The following is a 21,056-nucleotide window of genomic DNA, read 5'->3' as shown; positions in this document are numbered from 1 at the left end:
GTTTCTTTAGTACTTCCTATATAAGTTGATTGTGGAACTGATTTTGGTGGGGAAGGGGTTAAGCCCTGGATATGAAGCCTGAGGTTCTGCTTTCCCCATTAAAGAATCAGCACTCAGAAGTTATCTTAAACCTGAATAAACATCCCTTATTCTTAATAACATTTAAGAAAGAAGATACAATTCTAGCCCAATACCCCCTCTCTCTAAGGAGAGCAGACTGTCCAAACTTCTGGTCCCAACCTCCTGCTTCCCTATGACAGACAGGAAATAATCTCCTTTAGAGAAGCTTTGGGGGAGAAGAGACTAGAGATATCTATTCTGCCTTCCTTTGAGCCATGAAATGACACCCCCATATCCATGTGGGAGAAAGCACTTGTTAACATGAATAAGAAGTCCAGATTGCCTGGGACTGAAGGTGGGTGAAAGACGGTAATGTATAAAGTTGGAAAGGTGGGGTGGGACCAGGCTGTAAAGGAGTTTAAACCTCTAATGAATTAATATTTTACCCTATAAATAATAGGGAGTAACTGGAATTTATTGAGAAGAGCGGTGACATTGTCAGACCTGTGCGTTAGGAAAATCACTCTGGCAACTGTGAGGAGGATGGATGGAGTCATTGGAACAGTCCAAGCAAGAAAAGATAAGACCTCAGTCTAGGGTGATAGCTATGAGTAGAGAGATGGGTGAGAAGGCTACTAGGAAGAAGGGTTTACGATTTTGTAGCCTAGTTTGACTTCTCCAGCTCAAATCAGAGGAAATTTCAGAGAAATCATGTCATGGCTAATGAAGCTGGAAAATGAAGAGTCACTCAAGAAACATTTAAGCTCCTACTGTGTGCCAGGACTTGGGCTAAGCATTAAGGATATGAAAAAGGGAAAAAAAACTGTCTCTGCTCTCAAAGACTTCACTCTAATGGGAGAGACAACATGCAAACAACTATTTACAGATGAGATTACAGAAGATAAATCAGAGCTAGCATACAGAGGGAAGGCACTAGTGTTAAAGTGATTTGGAAAGACTTTTTTAGCTGGGACTTGAAAGAGGCCATGAGATGGAGAGGAAGAGGAGAAGAATTCAGGGTTTGAAGACAGCCAGGGTAAAAGTAGGGAGTGAGAAATGAAGTGCCTTGCTGTTGGTTCCAGGAAGAGCATTGATTCTCAGGGGGTGGGGCGGAAAGGACTAAGGTGTAAGACTAGAGGGTTGTAGGGGGCCCCTTGTGAAGGGCTTTGATCAATAAACAGAGAAGTGTTATGTTTGATTCTGGAAGTGATAGGGAACCCTTGGAGTTTTATTGAGTAAAGGAGCTACAAGGACTTGAGTAAGATCATTTTGACAGGAGGATGGATTGCAGCAGAGGGATGTGGGGCAGGCTCACCAATCAGCAGGTTATTGCAATAGCTTGGGGCTGAGGGCCAGCACCAGGAGGGCAAATAAAGGCCTATATAAAGGGATTGCTTTGTAGTATGAGGGCTGGGGGGGGGGGGCGGTGATTAACCCCCGGAAGACCTAGACGAGGGGAGTAGGCCACCCAGCAGTTTTCTCGGACTTCAGGCCTTCCCAAAGGGGAATGGATGGGGTCACCCCCGGGGCTTCCAGATCTAAGGGAGGCTGCTGGATGTATGGTTGGTCAGGAAGCAGGCAGGGCTGGGCCCCGGCCCATCCCCTTCCCTTTTCCCGGGTCGGGCCGAACCGGGTCGGGCAGTGCAGGCCTCGGGCCGCGCAAGAGAGCAGGCCCACGCCCGCAGGAAGCAGCCGCGACGACGGGAAACGGCCTCAGGGAGGGGTGAGGGCCGATGGGATGGGCGCGGCGGGGCTGAGGCGTAACCCGCTGGCAGACGCCGCCCCCCTACCCGGGTCCGGATCGGCCGACGGGCTAGCCAGAGAGCGCGTGGGAGCTGGGGGAGGGGCATCGGCTTGGGGACTGAGGCACCTGAAGGGAAGGAGGAAAGAACGCTTAGCTCATGGTCTCCCGAGTCCCCTTCACCAACTCTCAAGGCCCTCCCCTAGTCTGAGAATCCGGGGGAGGAGAGCGACAACAGGAAGGAAGGGGTTAACCTCAGGCAGGCATCCCACCTGCCCTCCCCCCGCTCCCGGGATCCGGGAGCGTGTTTCCATAGCAACCTCGCCAGGGTTGCACTCCCCGCCTCCTCCGGGCGGACGCGTGCAGCACGCAGCCGCAATCTAGCCCGCCTCCCCCACCCTCTCTGGGGAGCGCCACTCTTAACTCTTCGCTCGCCACATGGTAATTTCAGGGCTGGAAAGCGGCGTTCTAGCTAAAGGGGTCAGGTCACTCTTCGCAGGCCCTCGTTGACCTTGAGTTTAAATTCAGAGCGGGACCCCCCTCTTTTGGGGCCAGGACTCGGGGAACAAGGGGGACACCTGGTGGACCCGGTGGATAGCACAGTTCAGGCTCAGGCGCTCCCTAGGAAAAGGGGGAAGATGATGCCGCGGGAGATAACCCGCTCACTTCCCTCCCTGAACCTCCTGTCAGTGCTGTGGCCCCAGGGATCCGCCAGTCAGGACCTAGGGGCTAGGCTGAGATCTTCGAGCCGAGAAAAAGGTGGAGGGAGTCAGGCGGATAGATCTGGCTCTATCCATAGACTGCTCTTTTGTGTAGGGAACCTTTGGGAACTCTTGCCACGCCCCCCCCCCCCTTCGGCAGAATCACAGAAGGGGGCTTAGAGGTCACCCGCTGCAGAATTCTCTACAGCATCCCTGACAAGTAGTGCTTCCATTTAGCACGGAGAGATTCCTGGACTTCGAAGTCAAGGCCCTGCTTCTAGGCTTGCTGGACAGACTACTTATATACTCTGAACCTCCTTTTCTTACTCTGTAAAACTGGGATGATACATGCAGGTTATTCATGCATCACAGTGATGAGTTAATGCTTTGCAGACATCAGAGGGCTAAAGAGATTGCCTGAACGATTTCAGTGAAGGGGAGCTAACTGCTTTCCGTCTATGAGGCTGGACAGCTCTGGTTAGGTTCTTTCTCAAAGGGATCCTAAATCTGCTATCTGCCAACAGTGGCCTATTCTGACCTTAGTACAATATAGACTAAGTCTACTCCTTTCTCTACCTTAGAACCCTTAGAATACTGACTGTTCCACTCACTAATTTAGTACTTTGGGGTAAGTCACTTCACCTATTCTGGTTTTATTTTTTAAAACTGTTACCTTCCATCAACTCACAATTCTGGGTATCCAAGGCAGAATAGCTGCAAGGGCTAGGCAATGAGGGTTAAGTGACTTGCCCAAGGTAATCTAAGGCCATATTTGAACCAAGGGCCTTTTGTCTCTAAGCCTGGCTCTTAATCCACTGAGCCAACTAGCTACCCCCTTCACCTGTTCTTTAAGGGCTGGGAGTTAGATAGTCTTTCAGTGCTAAAATCCTTAGAGCCTCAAAACCTGGAAGACATGAATTCAAGTTCTATCTCTGACCTAAAAGCAAACTTTTAGGTCCCAGGACCCTTTAACACACTTTAAACCTCCAAAGAACTTTTTGTTTATGTAGGTTATATTTATTAATATTTACATTAGAAATGAAAACCTTAGCATTATTATAAAAATAGTTCCAGCCTTGTGAATCCTCTGAAAGGGTCTTGTTCCTGGACCACATTTTGAGAACTACAGCTCTAGGCAAATAAAATTATAGTTGTAGAGAAGGTGCTAACCTGCATCGGTAGGACAGAAAAGGTCCTATTTGGGAAAAAAAAAAAAACCAAAACATTTATGGCTGATCTTGTGGTGACAAAGAACTGGAAATTGAGAGGATGCCCATCAATTGGAAAAAGCTGAACCAGCTGTGATATATGGGTATAATGGAATCCTATTGTGCTATAAGAAATGATGAGCAAGATGATTTCAGAAAAAGGTAGGAAGACTTAAGTGAACTGATGGCAGGTGAAGGGAGCAGAACCAGGAAAACATTGTACACAGTAACATAACAGCAATATTGTACAATGATTGACTGTGAATGACTTGGCAATTCTCAGCAACACAATGATCCAAGACAATTTGGAAGGACGTTTGATTAAAAAATACTACCCACAAGAGAAAAGAACTGATGGAGACTGAATGCAGATCAAAGCATACTATTTTTCACTTTATTTGTGGGTATAAAAAAATATACGTATCTTTTTCCACATCGTGACCAATCTGGAAATATTTTGCATGGTATCACATATATAATCTATATCAATTTGCTTACCAGCCAGGGGGGAGGGGAGAGGAGAAAATTTGGAAAGTTCAAAATGTTAGAAAACTAATGTTAAAAATTGTGGAAAAATAAAATTGAAAGATTAAAAAAACCCTGAATTGGTAGAAATTTACTTATTAAGAAGTTCCCTATACCAATAAAATCACAGGCCAATCTCTATCCCTATTCCCTACTCAGTCAATAATTCATCCCTGGTTTGGTCAGATGATGATGATGATGACATTCTATAATCTGGACAGGCAGATCTACACATATGGCCTAGTACTGCATTAACTTTTTCACTGCCATATCAGGGTAGATATTTGAATCACAGACTTAGAAAAATCATTTCTTAGTGATTAGTATCCAAGGTCAAGGTATCTGGAGTCAGAAAGACACTGGTTCAAGTCTGAACTCAAGACGTTTATTAGCTATATGACCTGGAAAAATCACAACTTTACTAAGTCTAAGTTTCTTCAACTGGAAAATGATATATCTATATCTCATAGGCTTAGGAGGATCAGAATTTAATGTTTGCAAAGTAATTTGCAAATCTTAAAGTGCTGTATAAGTACCAGCTATTTTTCTTCTTAGTCCAATCTCATTTTATAGATGAGAAAAAAAAAGGTCTGAAGAGAAGTAGCTAGACAAAAGTCACATGGCAAGGTATCTGATTCCCAACCTAGTGGTCTTTTCATCTAATCTGCCAACCTAAACCACCCAAACAATTTAATGGGTTGACCACTACAAAAATCAGGGCTTTTCTATTCTTAATTTCCCCCTGCCAGTTTCAGCTAAGCATTTGTGACTATTGAGATAATTTTGAATCTCGATTCAGCTATCATGTTTTTTTTATCCCTCTTGGCTTTGTAACATCTGTAGTTCTGATAAGTATGCTTATGTCTTCATCCAAGTCACTGATAATATAACGGGACAGGCCTGACGACAGAGCTCTGGCCACTAGAGACTTCCCAAGCTGACAGACATTAATGAACACTCTTTGGTTATGGTGACTCAACCATTTTTAAATCCCCTTGACTGTACTATCATCCAAACGGGGTCTTACCACCTTATCCACAAGACTATCATATTACAGGAATTCATCTTAACATTCTCCTTTGATTTGGATCTGGGATCCACCCAGTAGTGAAACACACAGATCATTTCACTGACTTCTTTCATTGTCTAGGATTCAAGAAACTGAGGTTCTTGTCTCCACTCCAACAGTAAACTGGTGACAGTGACCTTGGTAACTCTTTTTGTCTTCTACCTCGGCCTGGATCAAACTAGCAAAGTCAACATTCAATGGCCCCTTCAATGGACAGAAAATCTGGGATGACTTTTCTCTCCCAAGGGTATTGGGAAGTTCTCAAAAACATAACAACAAACCTTCTAACATAAGTGTGAATGTTTAAACTCCTAAAAGGCTGGGCCTCTGCTGCATTTAGGTCTTGTTTTGCCTATGACTCATCCCATGACCTTTGGCAAGTTTCTTTGTTCCCTGAGAGGTCCTCCCCACCTTTTCTAAAATGACAAAAATGTTTGCTACTGCTGGAACAATAAGAAGCAACCAGAAGTCTTAGAGAACCCTGAAAATGAATGCTACACGAATACTAGGTTATTTGTTCCAGATACTTAGAACTAGGCACCTGGGATTAAGTGATTTGCTTAAGGCCACACAACTAGGAATGATATGAGTCCACATTTGAACCCAGATCCTCCTATTTCTAGTTCTGGCTCTCTATACACTGAACTACTTAGCTATCCCAAACAAATAATATTTTTCATTTTAAAGCATTCTAGAGCTTTAATTTTAGCTCCAAATCTCTCCGATTATGTCACTTCTTTGTGTAAGACTTTTCCAAGGCTTTGTTTCTCCAAGGCTTGATTTCTTTCTGTTTTCAATCATTTAGATATTGAGGATCTAGTATAACTTTTGTTCAGCTCCTAGACAGTTTCAGCTTTGTCTGAGGTCTAGAACACTTCCATTTGGGCCATTTCTAGAGTAGCTCAGGCAAAGCTCAGATAAGAGGTTGTTTTAGAGCCCTTTAGATGGGAAGACTGGAGTTCAAGTTCCAGGGAAGATGAACTAGATGATGGATCCTGGGAAAGCAAGTTTAACATCTCAGTGATGGTAAGTTGTCTATGGAGGAAAACCTGGATATTTACTATCCTGCACTCCTAGGGGGAAAAAAAAAGATGAAACTACCTGCTTCTAGTAATTGGTCTTCTTGTTAACAGGAAAGGAAGAATGGCAACTAGGTGACTCACTGGATAGAAAGGCAGGCCTAGAGATGAGAGGTCCTGGATTCAAATTTGACCTCAGATACTTTCTAGCTGTGTGACCCTGAGTAAGTCACTTAACCCCAATTGTCTACTCCTTACTGATCTTCTGCCTTGGAAATGATATTAAGTATCTATCCTAAGACAGAAAGTAAGAGTTTTAAAAAATAGGAACAGAGGAATTAAAAACTGAAAGTACAACACAAACCCTAAAAGCATAAGTGTTAGGGTCTGTCACATCTGTTGAGAACTTAAAAGTCCTAGGCCACACGTGTATCCTATAGAACACAGGGAAGCCAATATCATTCTTTGAAAATTATAGCATTTGAAGTCCTTCAAATGTTCTTAAGTCAACTAAATTACTAGCCACATCTCTACAGTTTGGGGACAATGATGGGTGAAACAATTTCTATAGCAAATTGGATCTTGATTCAAGAAAAAAATCATAGGCCTATTCCTTGATTCACAAGGCCAATCTGAAAATGGTGGACAGGAAAAGGAATGTTGAAACAATAGCCAGCAATGAAACAAGGTGGCTGTGGAAAAGAGAAAATAGTTATTGAAATCCTAATTTGAGCCTAGCCCCACCATCCAGTGAAATCAAATAAAAAAGTATTAAACAGGGGGGGCAGCTGGGTGGCTCAGCAGATAGAGAGCCAGGCCTATTGATGGGAAGGACCTGGGTTCAAATCTGGCCTCAGACACTTCCCAGCTGTGTGACTCTGGGCAAGTCACTTGACCCCCATTGCCTAGCCCTTACCACTCTTCTGCCTTGGAGCCAATACACAGTATTGATTCCAAGACAGAAGGTAAGGGTTAAAAAAAAGTATTAAGCAGATACTGTGGGCAGGGAGTTGGCTGGCACAGTTAGGGACTATTTCTCTACACTAAGCCTTCTTCCCTTTTGAAATTACTTTGTATGTATACAGATGTGTAGGTATTATTCTCTTAGCAGAATTTAACTCTTTGAGGAAGCTGCATAGTACCTTGTGTAGAGCAGATGCCAAGAGATATTTGTTGACTTGAGACATTGTGCCAGCTTGCTTAGGAAGAGCCAACCTTTTTTCCCCTTCAAGATTCAATGTATATCAACTTTGAAATTTTCTTCTTGTAATTATCTCCCATTTCTTGAAAAATCGTTATAAATTCCCTAAACAAGCAAGCAAAAGTAGGCTGGGGGTGGATAGCTGTCCACAGGCCAGGTAACAGAAAGAATGCTGAGTATTCCATAGCCAAGAGGCCCTGGGGCTCAACTTCAGCTGCCCCCAGGTTCCAGGCAAGCTCTTCTGGCTGTAAGCCTAAATGTGTTTGTTGCATTTAATGCTAGGACTGACACATAGCTTGTCTCAGGACTCCAATTAGAAGAGCAGCACCCCTAGCCATGACAACACAAGCAGTAGTTGACAATTACTTCCAACATACATTGTAGGTATGGCGTTTTATATTTACTTATCTATGTCTGATTCCTCTGAAGGACGTAAGTATGTAAGCTCTGTGAAGACCGAGGTCATGGTTTACATTCTGAAGGGGCAGCTGGGTGGCTCAATGGATAGAGCCAGGCCTAGAGATGGGAGGTCCTGGGTTCAAATATGGCCTCAGACAATTCCTAGCTGTGTGACTCTGGGCAAGTCCCTTAACCCCCAATGCCTAACCCATACCACTCTTCTGTCTTAGAATTGATCCTAAGACAGAAGGTAAGTGTTAAAAAAAAAGGGGGGTGGATTAGGAATATTGGCTAATGGGGAAAGAGTGAGAACATGTGGATGGAGAACTCATCCTCATATCAAACCAAAGGCAAACATCATCCCTGATACCCTTGCCCTTTTTTTCCATGCACATTTCAGATTCTTTCTTTTTAGAGTCTCTCCTCAGACATGTCCCCTTAACCCCTGTAGTCATGCAGTTGCTTTTCCTTGGTGTTTTTACTCCCACAGTTTGTCTTTCTTTTTAAACCTTTATTTTCTGTCTTAGAATCAATACTGGTCATTGGTTCTAAAGCAAAAAAAAAAGAAAAGAAAAAAGAAAAGAAATATTGAGGCAATGGGGGTTAAATGACTTGCCCAGGATTTCACAGCTAGTTAGTGCCTGGGATCACATTTGAACACAGAACCTCCAGTTCTAGATATGGCTCTCAATCCACTGAGTCACCCAGCTGCTCCAAGATACTACTCTCTGAGCTAACATGTAGGCTTTTAGGATTTATAACTATATTTATAACTAGCTGGTCCCATTAACATGATCATGACAGCTCTGTGGACGTTGAGTGCAGTCATAGTCTAGGCAAGGCAAATCATCTTACCTCAACCAGATCCAAACCTTGTAAGATGGTGTGTTGAATGCACCAGGATAAATGGAAGACACAAATAGCTATAATATACACACTGGGAGTCAGAGAGCCTAGGTTCGTGCCATCCTGGCCCTATCACTGAACTATTCTTGTGAACTGAGTAAGCCACTTCAGCTTTTTGTTTCTTTCTCTGTAAAATGAAACAAGGGAGTTGGACATTTACCTTTTGGATATCTATTCCAAGGTCCCTGCCAGCCCTAAATCTACGATTCTATGAAAAAGAGGCACCTGTCCCCCAGCATAACACAGGCAAAGCATCTTGTTCAGCTATCTCTTTAATGCCCAGGTTCTGCCTGCCCTAGTAGAAATGCTTAACCTAGAATCCACAGATGGAAGTTGATCATCTTGAACTTGGATGTGTAAAAAATTCTATCTTCATTTGCACTAACCTGGAACTGAAATGTAGCATTTCCTTTAATTATGATTTATAAAAGGAAAACATTATTCCATTATTCAGAGAGGGGGTCCACAGGCTTCAAAAGACTGCCAAAGGGGTCCATGATACAAACAAGGTAAGAATCCTATTTTAGTGACAATGTGCTCTGGTTACAAAGAATAAGAGTGATTAATAGTGAAGCCTGGTAGATGAAGACTGGGGGAAATAAAGGAAGAGCAAGATAAAAGGACCTTAGGAGATAATACATTGTTTCTTAGTGTATGGTTACATAAATAGTCATTTAAATGAGTACTGTACCATCTCTCAATTCTAATGAAGAGAACCATATTTATCTTACTGGCAAGCTATCTTCACAGTATGTGATACAGAAAGATCTGCAAGGATACCTTATTTTCTATTTTAAAATGCCAACAAGAAAGATTCTTAGAGTAAGACTTTCTCAGGGCTTCCAGTTACATCTTTCCATGATAAAAGGGAGTATATAGATTTATGTTAAATTACCAAATTTGAGAACAAGGCTTTTTCTTCCTTGGCATGAAAACTGGGGTATACCATACTGAAGGGAAATCTAGACAGGCCCAAGGATAACTTCTTATTTTATTGGTGAAGCCAAATACAATGAAAAGCTGTTTGTTTTTTAACCAAAATAAATAAATCATATCTGTCACTGTGAAGAATCAAAGTGATGATGAGGGGCAGTCACCAATTTCTGCCCCTGCCCCTCACCCCTCAGCTCCCACCTCCTGCCACCTTTTGCTTTGGCACAGGAAAGGATGAGTCAGAAAGTCTCTATCTCTCTTAAAAAAAAAAAAAGTCAAAGGAGAAAGACAGGGGGTGAGGGGTGGGGGGAGAAAAAAAAGATGCATTGGGAAGGAGAGGTGGTAAGAAAACAAGCAAAAAGGGCATGCCTAAGCTCATCAACCCCAATAAGGGCAGCACATATGCCATGGGCTGCTGGGACTAGAAGGAGAGACTTTCAGGCTTGGAAACCGAGGCCATCTCCAATAGAAAAGTCATTATTCACATGATGTACATAACCTGTGGCTCTGTGCTCCAGATTTCACCCTAAAGCTAAGCTGTACATATATGGGACAAAGGGCAGCAATATGAAGGGCTTGGGTGCCAGAAAGGGACACTTTTGCCAATTCCGTGATATGGAGAACAGTCCGTGCTGAAGGGCAGAAGCAATAGAGGCTGGAGCTGTCCCTGGCCTCTAAAGCGTAAGGGATTAGGGCATGCAGAACACATGCAGTAAGCCCAGGGGTGATCTCACACAGGAAAATAAAGACAGGACAGTGATATCAGAGGAAAGACACTGACAGGGCCACCTGCTTTGGATTCTGGGATTTAACCTCTCTTGAGCTTGACAAACACAGGAGTCCATCTCCCTGCTATGGCTGGGTACCATCTTACCACTCAGAGAATATGGCCAAATCCAACTCTTGGGAAAAGAAGGTTTTTTTCCTTTTGGATGACCATTCTAGGTTTAGCTCCAGAAAAAGCTAAGTGATCCTAATTCTAGTTCTGAAGTAAAAAGACCTCTTCTTTTGGTGGGTAGAATCTTCAGCACAGGGGGAACCCAGAGTTCCTCCTTTACATTGTGGGGGTGGAATTTTATCAGTTCAAGGGAGTGGGAAAATCTGACATCACTACAGAAGGCTTTTTTTTTTCCTGGGTATGGTTATGGACCAAAAATTGTCCTTAAAATTGTAAAGACAGCAGTACCCCTTTCTCTTTCTGTTATCCATTTCCCCTGCTGCCTCTGCAGAAGGTGATATTTCACACTGCTAGTCACCTTCACAGAAAGATGAGATAGCTATAAACTTGAGGATCATTGAACATTTGGAGGGGGTGAGTGAAGCAGATACTTGATAAAGAAATGATAACTTCAATTTCTAAGAGACCAGCTTGAGGGAGTGAAGGAAGGAGAGGAGGAGCATAGGAAAGGAATGAGCAGGACAATAAGGAACAAGCAGAGATTTGGGGGAGAAGCTGGGTGCCACGCTTTAGTTGATCAAGTCTGGAGTTAAGAGAAGAGGTGAGTGGCAGACATGGATATACAGACAGACAGAAGGTAGGGTCCAAGTAGCTATGGCCAGTGCTTAGGATAAACCCTTGAAAGCGTCCAGATCAAAAGCAGTATCCAGGAGACGTTGCAGCTCTGTCAGATGTGTCTTCTTGTTGCCTGTGGCTGGGGCAGCAGCAGGATCCCGCCCAGCATACCTGAGATGGAAACAAGAGTGAGGGCAGTGTATCCCATCTTGCTCCTTCAAAAAGAGCAGTGGGTTCATTTCTCTCCAGGATAACAATGATGATGATAGTTCACATGGGTCTAGATCTCGTAAGGCTTGGCAAAGCCCTTTATATACATTATCTCATTTGATCCTCCCAACAACCCTATGAGATAGGTGCTATCTCATGCATTTTATAGTTGCAGAATGAGGATGAGAGAGGTTATTTGAATTGTCCAGAATCACACAATTAATGAGCGTCTGAGGTAGAATTCAAATTCATATCTTCCTGACTCTTAAGACAGGCACTTCCCATTATATCACCTAACTCCCTCCTACCTAGGATTTTTTCTGATAGTCATCCATCAGCACTAAAAAGGGGATAGTCCCTTTTAGGATACCAAAGAATACTTTGGGTTGGAATGCCTTTTAGACCCAAGGCACCTGGAGGGCACTCCCAAAGGATGGAGGGTGGCCCAGGCAGGGCACTAGGAATACTTACCAGATAGGTTTGGCTCGGTCTATGGTTGTACGAAGTCTTGGCTTCACGTAGTCATAGTAACCCTGATTTTTATGCTCTTCCTGGCACCAGGCCAGCTCTGCATTAGGGTACTTCAGCACTTCCTTCTGCAGGAGGTCAAAGGGGAATGGGGAGAGCTGGGAAGGAAACAAGACCACAACTTCAGACACAGCACAAACTGAAGGAGACATAGATAACGCTACCAGCCCCTTTCCTTATTGCTTCTAAGATGAAGTCCTTATGATAAGTTAGTCTTATGACAGGGCATTCCTAGGCTTAAGAGGCAACTCTAATCTCACTTTGCCTGCTTTTGGAGGCCACAATTCAATTCAATTCAATGTAGATCTATTAAGTAGATACTACATGCACAGTACTCTTTGAGCCATTAGGAATATGAAGACAAAAATATGAGACTGCCCTTGAGGAGCTTAGAGTCTTTCAAGGTCAGAAAAAAAATATGCAGACAAAGAAATATAGGAAATGTACAGAGTTAATATAATTGTGTTTATGTGCTGGGATGGAGGGTGGGGAGAGACCCAGTAAGGGGAGCCTTTCTGGGTTGTAAATTGATTCAACAAACATTGATTAAGCACCTGCACTATGTGTGTATGTAAAGCCACTGTGCTAAGGGATGAAGATACAAAGATTTAAAAAAGTTTTTGACACATTCTACTGTGAAAAAAATATATACAAAGATGAGTTAAAGAGGAGAGAGCATTAACAACTGGAAGCGACAGAAAGGAGGGTGAAAACTAGGCAATTCAATTCACCAAGAATTTTTTTGAGTCTGCTGAGTCAAGCACTGGGCTAGCTGCCGGCCTCAGGGAGTTTACATTGTATTGGAGAGGTGGATGTGCAGGAGGGACCACTCCTTCCCAAGAGCAGACAGACATGAGGCCCAAGTTCATGTTACTAGAGTATATGCCAACATCTACAGGTAGTGGCTGGTCCCCTTTCTTCCTCTTACTTGCTCAATCCTGGTGATAGCCACATCTGCCTCCATGTTTCGGGCCTGTCGCTCTCGGGTAAGGTCATAGTACACCTTGCCAGTACAGAAGAGAAGTCTCTTGGTGTTTTCTGGGTTCTGGGATGCAGGGCCACTGTCTGGGATAATACGCAGGAAGTTGCTTCCTGAAACAGATCCCACATTGGACAAGTGTCATCTCTGGAAATTCAGAACATGCTTTCCTAATCATCACAAGAAGCACTGACACCCTATCCCAGTGACGTGAAACTCTTAAGAGGAATGGATGATGTCCTCAGGCATGTGTGCCTGTAGAGAGGGCTCTGAGTGCCCCCTCTGGCACCTGCCATAGGTTTGCCACCATGGCCCTATACCAAATCTCTTAATTACTAACAAAAAAATTCGCCTCGGAAATGCCAAACATGAATGAGGTCAGGCCCATAGTCCATCTGGCTTGGTATTCTGTCTCTGAGGAGGAGCAAGGGAAGCACTAAAGATGGGCATTTGTATATGTGAAACATCCTGATGATGACTCTTTCATTCATGATTGTTAGCTAAGCACTTTCCTTGAATGTTTATTTTCAGTCTTTCAGGGGAATGAATTATATAATAATAGTAATAAAACTCTTACCTTCTGTCTTGCTTTAAGTTCTAAGACAGAAGAGTAACAAAACTTAATCCCAGGAACCAAATCCAGGCCTAGAGTTCTCTCCATTATGTATCTATCTACCTACCTACCTACCTACCCCTGATATTAATACTGATTATATCAAGCAATGTTTCCTTTTATTTTTCTCAAAAAGTTACCCATTTTGAATTTAAAGAGCTGCTGCTGAATTTTAATATTCTGGGCATAGATGAACACAACTATATTGAGCATGGACTATGCCTGTTGTGACTTTCCACATACAATTTCTAGTACAAACAGAGTTAAAAACCAAGCTCTTGGGCCCAAGTTAATGTCTATCATCTCTGTATAAGGGATAAATCATCTAAGATAGGAGTGTTAAACTCAAATAGAAAAGAGGCCCACTAATCAATCTGCCCTGAGGGCCACATACTGGCATTTTAAATGTAATGCTATATATGTTTTTATGTATTTTTTATTTATTTTGTTAAATATTTCTCAATAACATTTTAATCTGGTGCAGGGCCACATTGGGGCCAGGGCCCAGACTGACAACACTGATTTAAGGAAAAAACCAGAAATAAGTCCAATTTGCATAGTGTTTGCATGATATGAAGAAAACTTAATGAAAGGGCATAGAGTTCTTACTGACATGGAGAAAAGCTTGAGGGAAATCCCTTGGTAGTGAGGCAGGCCCTCACAGGTGGCTATGTAACCATTAGCAAGGAAAAGTGGATGGAGAGTGGAAGAATGGGGATTCCTACCCACTTGCAAGTACAACCACTGCAGGTTCTTCATGTCAACACTCTAGCAAGAGAAAGGTTCTTCAGATCCTAATGTTAGTTCTTAGGACTGCGAATCCCTGTACTGGAGATGTGCCTGATGAATCATGTGCTCATGTCCTCACAACTAGGAATCTCCCCAACTCAAAGAGGCAACTGTCTACAGGTAAGGTGCCCTGGTCCAAAAGACCCACAATGCTAACAGCCCTTCAGACATGGGAGTTGTCTTTGTTCACTTCTATTCTGACAACTCAATTCCACATTTTCCATTCAAGAACAAGGGGGAAAGATGCCAATGACATTCACAAAACTGCTATTAAAACACAATGAAAATGTGATGCCCATGGCAAAACTGAGGTGGGGCCATCAGGAATCAAGATCCACAAGGAGCTTCAGGCCCTTACCAAATACCTGGATTTCTGGAATCCTTCAGAACTGAGGAACAAACAGGGCTATTACTGAGAGATATTTAAGACACTGGGACTAATTATGTCTGCCATAACATTGGTATTACTCTATTTCCTGAGGTTAACTATTCTTTCATTCTTAACCCAAATAATCATCTTCCTTATAGGCAGAAACATTTTTCCTCAATACTATATTTCCATGCTGGAAAGGTCCTTAGAGATCAGCTAGTCTTATCTCATTTTATAGATAAGGAAAATACTAAAGTCCAGAGAGTGTGCCTAAGGTCACACAATTAGCTGGTAGAAGATCCAGGCCTCCTGACCCACAGTCCACTGTCCTTGTTAATACAGCAAATCATCTTTGCCGGTGTCCACTTTTAAAGGATGGGCTGTAGACTGCCCAAACACCTGGGTCTTGTCATTGCTATAATCTAGAGCCAGAAAGGTCTCTGAGGGAATCAGAGAATCTCTGAACTGCATAGGAGTTCAGAGATGATCTAATCCAATCCATAAGTAAATACCACCCCCCCAACCCCCCAACAATATACCTCATGTGTGGTCATCCAGTCTTCCCTTGAAGACTTATAGAGAGGAGTGAAGATCTCTAGTGAGAAGAAACCCACTACTACCTCTCAAGGCAGCCCACTGCACTTCTGGACAGTTCTAGGATGTTTTCTTTATATCAAACGTAAGTCTGCCTTTTTGTACTCTCCATCCAGTGCTCCCAGTCCTGCCCTCTGGGACTAAGCAAGAGGACCAAAAGTCCTCTGGGATGGTTCTACATGATGGCCCTTCAAACACTACAAAGTAGTTATTATGTCCTCCTCTATGTTTTCTCCAAGCTCAAAACTCCCTATTCCTCTAGCATTTTGTGAGGAATTAAGTTAAACTCATTAGACTAGAGTTTACAGACTGCACTCTCTTTTGAAAACGAAATCTAAGGTCCTATGGAACATTTTCCATTCTTTCCATGATCTTTCAAAGATCCAGGACAGTGGCTTAGCAATCATATCATCTCATTTTTTAAGGACTCTGCTACATATTTCATCTGTGTCTGGTACTTTAAATTTATCAAAGGGCACTCATTTCTCTCTTGCCATCTCCTTACTTATTGTGGGAAATAACCCTCTAGCCTACAGAGAAGGAACAAGTCACCACACCCTGACCCTAGAAACTGAACAAACGACCACTTAACAAACAGGAAGCAAAGACAGGCGTTCTTCCCTGCTTTGCCACCACAGATGTACCTGGGCCCCCAGTGTCAGGTAACCTGCCTTGTGCCAAGAACCCTACAGTACAAGCTTACCCTGCCTGAGTCAGGAGAAAGAAAGAGTAATAAACCTTCCCAAAAGAATGCCCAGAAACCTCTTTCCCTAACTCTTACCTGGCAGCATGTCATCAAAGCTGGACCTGGCTTCAGGGTGACGCAGCAGTGACTTTGGAGTGAAGACGATCAACTGAAACACAGTGGGAAAAGACTCACGACAGCTGGATTCAGAGCGCTCCAGGAGGGAGGTCAGTGAGGTAACTGGGCTATTTTTCACTAATGGGAACCTGTATATTGCAAATCATCCCACCTCTTTGCAGTAGGTTCTCCATGGAGAAGGAGGAGGCCAAGAAAGAAGAAAGGAAAATGCAATTCTCCATCCCATTCTATCTCCCACCCTACAGAAGGTTTCTAGGTAGAGATTGAAGGAGAGGTAAATCCCAAGACAGGTAGAGCATACCACCTTTGATTCCCCTTAGCTGGCCTAGCAAATTGTTTCTGACTAGAGAACAACAAAGAGCTGCTTTTCCCACATCATAGTTAAAAGCAGTCGCTTCTGGCTCACCCTTCCAAATGTTAGTTTATTATTGATGCCGTTGAGTAGGACTTTCCTCAAATCAAGCCAGCAGCGACTTGGTTACTAGTACTCATGAGAAAGTGGCCCACTCAATAGCACCTCTGTTTATGAAGTTGGGAGAATAGAATTCCTTTGGATGATTCCTTGATCTTAATGGTGGGAAATCTGGCTGAAGAAAAGAGCTAGGTACAAACAAGCTATAGAGATTTATTCCTCATTCCCCGACAATTCATGAGGACAATTAGTACCCTCTGTATGTAGGAAGCTGAAACCCAGAATTGTAGTGAGAGCTGAGGCAGTCCTGGGTTCTTCTCCAAGGCTATGCCATTTTAGTGTGAGCTTTGGCAGGTCCTATCAAACTGGAAAGGCTTTGAGTATAGCCTACTGACAAATGGCATGCTTGTTCTGAGAGGACCATCCTAGCCAAATTTAGAGATACTTATCATCCTAAGTTGGTCACCAGGTGAGGTTTTTTTAGGACCAGGCAGGAAACTATTTACTAAGGCCTAGAAAGGTTTCATTACATATCCGTGGAAAGAATACTCACAGAAATGAAATCATAAAGATTGAAGCAGTAGTCATCGTGGGGTAGACTGTCTTGGAACCCAAGTATTTGTAGTATAGGTGGAAAAAAAAAACTGGGGGCTCAGACTCCACAAGCCCAATTTCCTCTTAGGGATGCTTTTACTCTTGGAAATTCCATGAAATCAGCACTACCCACCCAGAACTCTTTCTTTTGGGATATAATAGGTAATCAGTTTGGGTCTGGCCCTTGGTTCAGAGCCTTCTGGGCACAGTAGGCTCTGTAACTGACCGGCTTCCGGAAGGGCAGCAGGATCTGCCGTCTTAGGACATGGAAGAAGTTGGCAGGGGTGGAACAATTAACAACAATCCAGTTGCAGTCATAGAGTTGACGCACATCAAAGTCATCCAGTTTCTGTAGCAAAGAGAGCACAGTGAACCATCAGGGGCCAATGAGTAACAACACCACCTCTTTAGTAGACTTGCCATATTGGAGCAGTGGTCTAGGGCTTTGGGGTGGAAGTTTACAAAAGAGATGACAATCATGTTCTTGCTATTGAGCTGAAGTCTACCCAAGATGGAAGGTGTTTAAACACAGCTGGAAATAGAATCATGGGATGTTCAAGGACCTTCAGAGATGACAAAAAAGAAATTCTTCACCTTATGGTTAGAAGCAGCATCATGTCTGAGAGTCTTGAGTTAGCTATTCCAGATGCTGCTATAGACTCAAGTTCTAGGTCCTGTCATTGGATTACTGTGGGCCTCTAATTTTTGAGTTCCATTCTGGAATCCTGCTTTGAGCTCCAATAACTTTATCTCACTTCAGATGGAAAAAGATCACCACATGCCCTGACCCTATGCCACTTTTTAAAAGGGGCCATGATGGAGGCAGCTGGGTATCTCAGGGGAGTGAGAGCCAGGCCTAGAGATGGGAGGTTCTAGGTTCAAATTTGACCTCAGAACCTTTCTTAGCTGCGTGACCCTGGGCAAATCACTTAACCCCCATTGCCTAGCCCTTACCACTCTTCTGCCTTGGAACCAGTACATGATATTGATCCCAAGACTGAAGGTAAGGGTTTATAAATAAAATAAAATAAAAGGACATGTGTCTTGTTATTTCTTTAGTACTTCATAGCACACGAATCTGTGTAGATCATATATTGTTAAGAGTTGGTCTTTGGTTTTACATTCACATATGTTATTCTAAAACTAGACTATAAACTCCTTGAGGGTAGGGGTATCCTCTATTCTCAAAGGGACTTAGAATAGTAAGTACTTAACACAATATGTTGTTGTTCAGCCCTTTTTTTTGTTGTGTCCAACTCTTTGTGACACTATTTGGGGTTTTCTTTTGCTTTTTGTTTTTTTAAACTCTTACCTTCTGTCTTATAATTGATACTAAGTATCAGTTCTAAGGCAGAAGACCAGTGAGGGCTAGGCAAGTAGGGGTAAGTGACTTGCCCAGGGTCACACAGTTAGGAAGTATCTGAGGCCAGATTTGAACCCAGGACCTCCCATCTCCCATCTCTAGGCCTGACTCAATCCACTGAGCCACCCAGTTGCCCCCAAACAAGCTTTTTAAGAGGATAATTGGAAGGAATTGCCATGGAGTGGCAAACATGATCCATAGCTTTCCAAGTCCATTGGTCTTGGGCAAGGGCAGGAAAGTCCAGGAAGCAGCCCCTTTGTATTCTGCTTTGGTTTCTCATTTAGGGGAAAACCAGTGGGCCAAGTGGCCACACCTACCACCTTCCCATTCACACTAATTAGGATGATGAAGCACAGCCGTGTTGGCCAGGGTCAGTTCTAAAATGAAAGGAGGGCACAGAAAACAGTATCTGTTGCCATTAGTATCAGGAGCACACACATAATTAATTCCCCAAAATGGGCAGATGACCACAAGCGTCCAAATGGGAATTTAAAGGAAGTGGAATTTTCTTCCTTTAGCTCCCCTCCCTTGGATGGCATAGGCTGTCTGCACTAGATTGAGTTACCCACTCAGAGTCCCAACCAGGTCAGATACAACTTAACTTACAGGGAAGACATCTGGGTCATCATTGCACATCTGCAAAAACCTCTCCGGTCTGGCTGATGAATGCTCTGGACCCTGGAACCAAGCAAGAAATCAGCTGGAGCCCCTCTCTCTGCAGCAAATCCCACTCTCCCAACAGCACCACCAACAACTTGCTTGTGTGGAGTTTCACAAACACTAAATTCTGCGTTTTGAGCCCTGTAGAGCTTATTTCGCCTCCCTTCCTGACCTCTTGACACCTTTGTCTCCTCTCACCCTCACAAACAAGGCACGCAGCATTAAGCATTCTTATCTGAGACTGATGTCCCTGAGGCTCTTTCACTCTTTTCTCCTTAATGAAGGCTTATCCTATAGGGCCGCAGGCAGGGCCATTCAACCAGGCTTTTATATTTTCCAAACTCAGAGATTAAAGATAGTAAGCAGTAGTACAGGCTCCGACAGTGCTGGGTACTCCTTGCACCTGGGGCACACTGGGGTTTGGAAGTGCTGAGAGATCTGAGTGTCAGATCAGGGACTGTTCAGGAGAGCCTTACTTTCCGTGATGACATAAGCATGTATGCATGTCATGACATGAACATGTGACAAAGTCAGAGTTTCCTATTTGGGGTCAGGAAGGGAGAGTGTGAAGAGGAAGAGAGGAAAGCAGGTTTAGGGCAAGGCTGCACCTAGAGCAACTTTCTACCGCCATTCCCCATTTATACCACCGCACAGACAGCTGGGCATAAGAGGATGGAAAATGGCAGGCACATCTCTACTGTTGCAACCACTTTAGGAGAAAAGAACTGGCTGATGTCTCTGGGTATCTCTGGGGACAGACAGAACAATCAGGAGCCAAATCTGAGGGTCAGATGGTAAGAGCCTCTTTCCTAAGCAATGGATTGGGTCAGTGGAGAGAGAAATGCTCACCATTCCTTCCATGCCATGGGGTAACAGCAACACAATGCCATTCTGTCGAACCCACTTGGCCTGTCCCGGGCAGATGAACTGGTCAATGATGCACTGAGCAGTGTTGTGGAAGTCACCAAACTGAGCCTCCCAAAGAACGAGGGCATTAGGACTCGCCATAGCAAAGCCCAGCTCAAAGCCTGTGTAGTACAGGGGAGTGATGAAGACATGGGAAGGCACACCATCATCCAGGATGTGGGAGGAACAAAGGAATGTGTTCAAGGACACACTCGCTCAACACAGACACAGTGGGCTCAAGGGCACTTACCTAAGACTCCATATTCAGAAAGAGAGCTATTGCAGACTGTATATGGAGCCTGGTTGGGCCAGAGGTGGTTCATGGGAATGCAGATCCTCTTGTCTACATTCTGGTCATGCAGCACATGGTGACGATGGCTGGAACAGAGGAAGGGTTATTAACACCAACTTCATCCTCCACCCCCTCAAATGACCCTGCACTGTGGCTAAACAAGCTACTAAGTTAGAAGCCATGACAGAGGAAGAGAGCATCTGTACAAACACAAAGGAGCACTGTTCTCAATAAATGCAAAGAAATCCATGCAACCACTCTTTTCTAACCCATGTGACCAAGTGGACAGTGAACGATGTGCTTGTGAGAAAGGGCTCATGTTCTCATTCCCACCCCTTGAGGTAGGAACCCCAAGGCTTTACCTGAAGGTCCCCCGTTCAACATCCTGGCCGCTGAGCCGAATGTGGATCCCTTCTTTCAGGAGTGAGCCAAAGGCCATGTACTCAGCAAGGGCCCAGTCTACTGTTCGATTCTTTACCATTTCTCCACGAGTTTTCAGAATCCGCCTCAGGCCTACAGAGACACTCAAGCTTAAATCCTATCCTAGGCTTGACCAATCACTCAGCAATGGTTTCTATATGGGCAGGCTCTGAATTGTGCGACATTAATGAGTAGAGAACAGATGCCTCTCTCTGCTTTTGGCTTGGA

General features: G+C 43.8%; 1 protein-coding gene across 12 annotated transcripts in view; it reads right to left on the bottom strand.

The window, feature by feature from the left end:
* Positions 1 to 9,801: 9,801 nt before the first annotated feature.
* OGDH (oxoglutarate dehydrogenase) overlaps positions 9,802 to 21,056 on the bottom strand; it is a 110,693-nt gene continuing 99,438 nt past the window's right edge. For all 12 annotated transcript variants that reach the window (XM_016423337.2, XM_056813048.1, XM_007475871.2 and 9 more), the window contains 9 exons: positions 20,771 to 20,921; positions 20,367 to 20,494; positions 20,060 to 20,238; positions 19,157 to 19,228; positions 17,414 to 17,536; positions 16,140 to 16,212; positions 12,942 to 13,105; positions 11,957 to 12,111; positions 9,802 to 11,446 (listed from right to left, as the gene is read on the bottom strand). In XM_016423337.2, the coding sequence (XP_016278823.2) occupies positions 11,326 to 11,446; positions 11,957 to 12,111; positions 12,942 to 13,105; positions 16,140 to 16,212; positions 17,414 to 17,536; positions 19,157 to 19,228; positions 20,060 to 20,238; positions 20,367 to 20,494; positions 20,771 to 20,921 (1,166 nt within the window). In that variant the 3' untranslated portion in view covers positions 9,802 to 11,325. The remainder of the gene's footprint in view (positions 11,447 to 11,956; positions 12,112 to 12,941; positions 13,106 to 16,139; positions 16,213 to 17,413; positions 17,537 to 19,156; positions 19,229 to 20,059; positions 20,239 to 20,366; positions 20,495 to 20,770; positions 20,922 to 21,056) is intronic.

The sequence above is a fragment of the Monodelphis domestica genome, chromosome 1 (genome assembly GCF_027887165.1).
Source record: "Monodelphis domestica isolate mMonDom1 chromosome 1, mMonDom1.pri, whole genome shotgun sequence".
In the NCBI taxonomy this organism is placed as follows: Eukaryota; Metazoa; Chordata; class Mammalia; order Didelphimorphia; family Didelphidae; genus Monodelphis; species Monodelphis domestica.
Note: the sequence above shows the minus strand (reverse complement) of the source record. Positions and strands in the feature narration are given on the sequence as shown.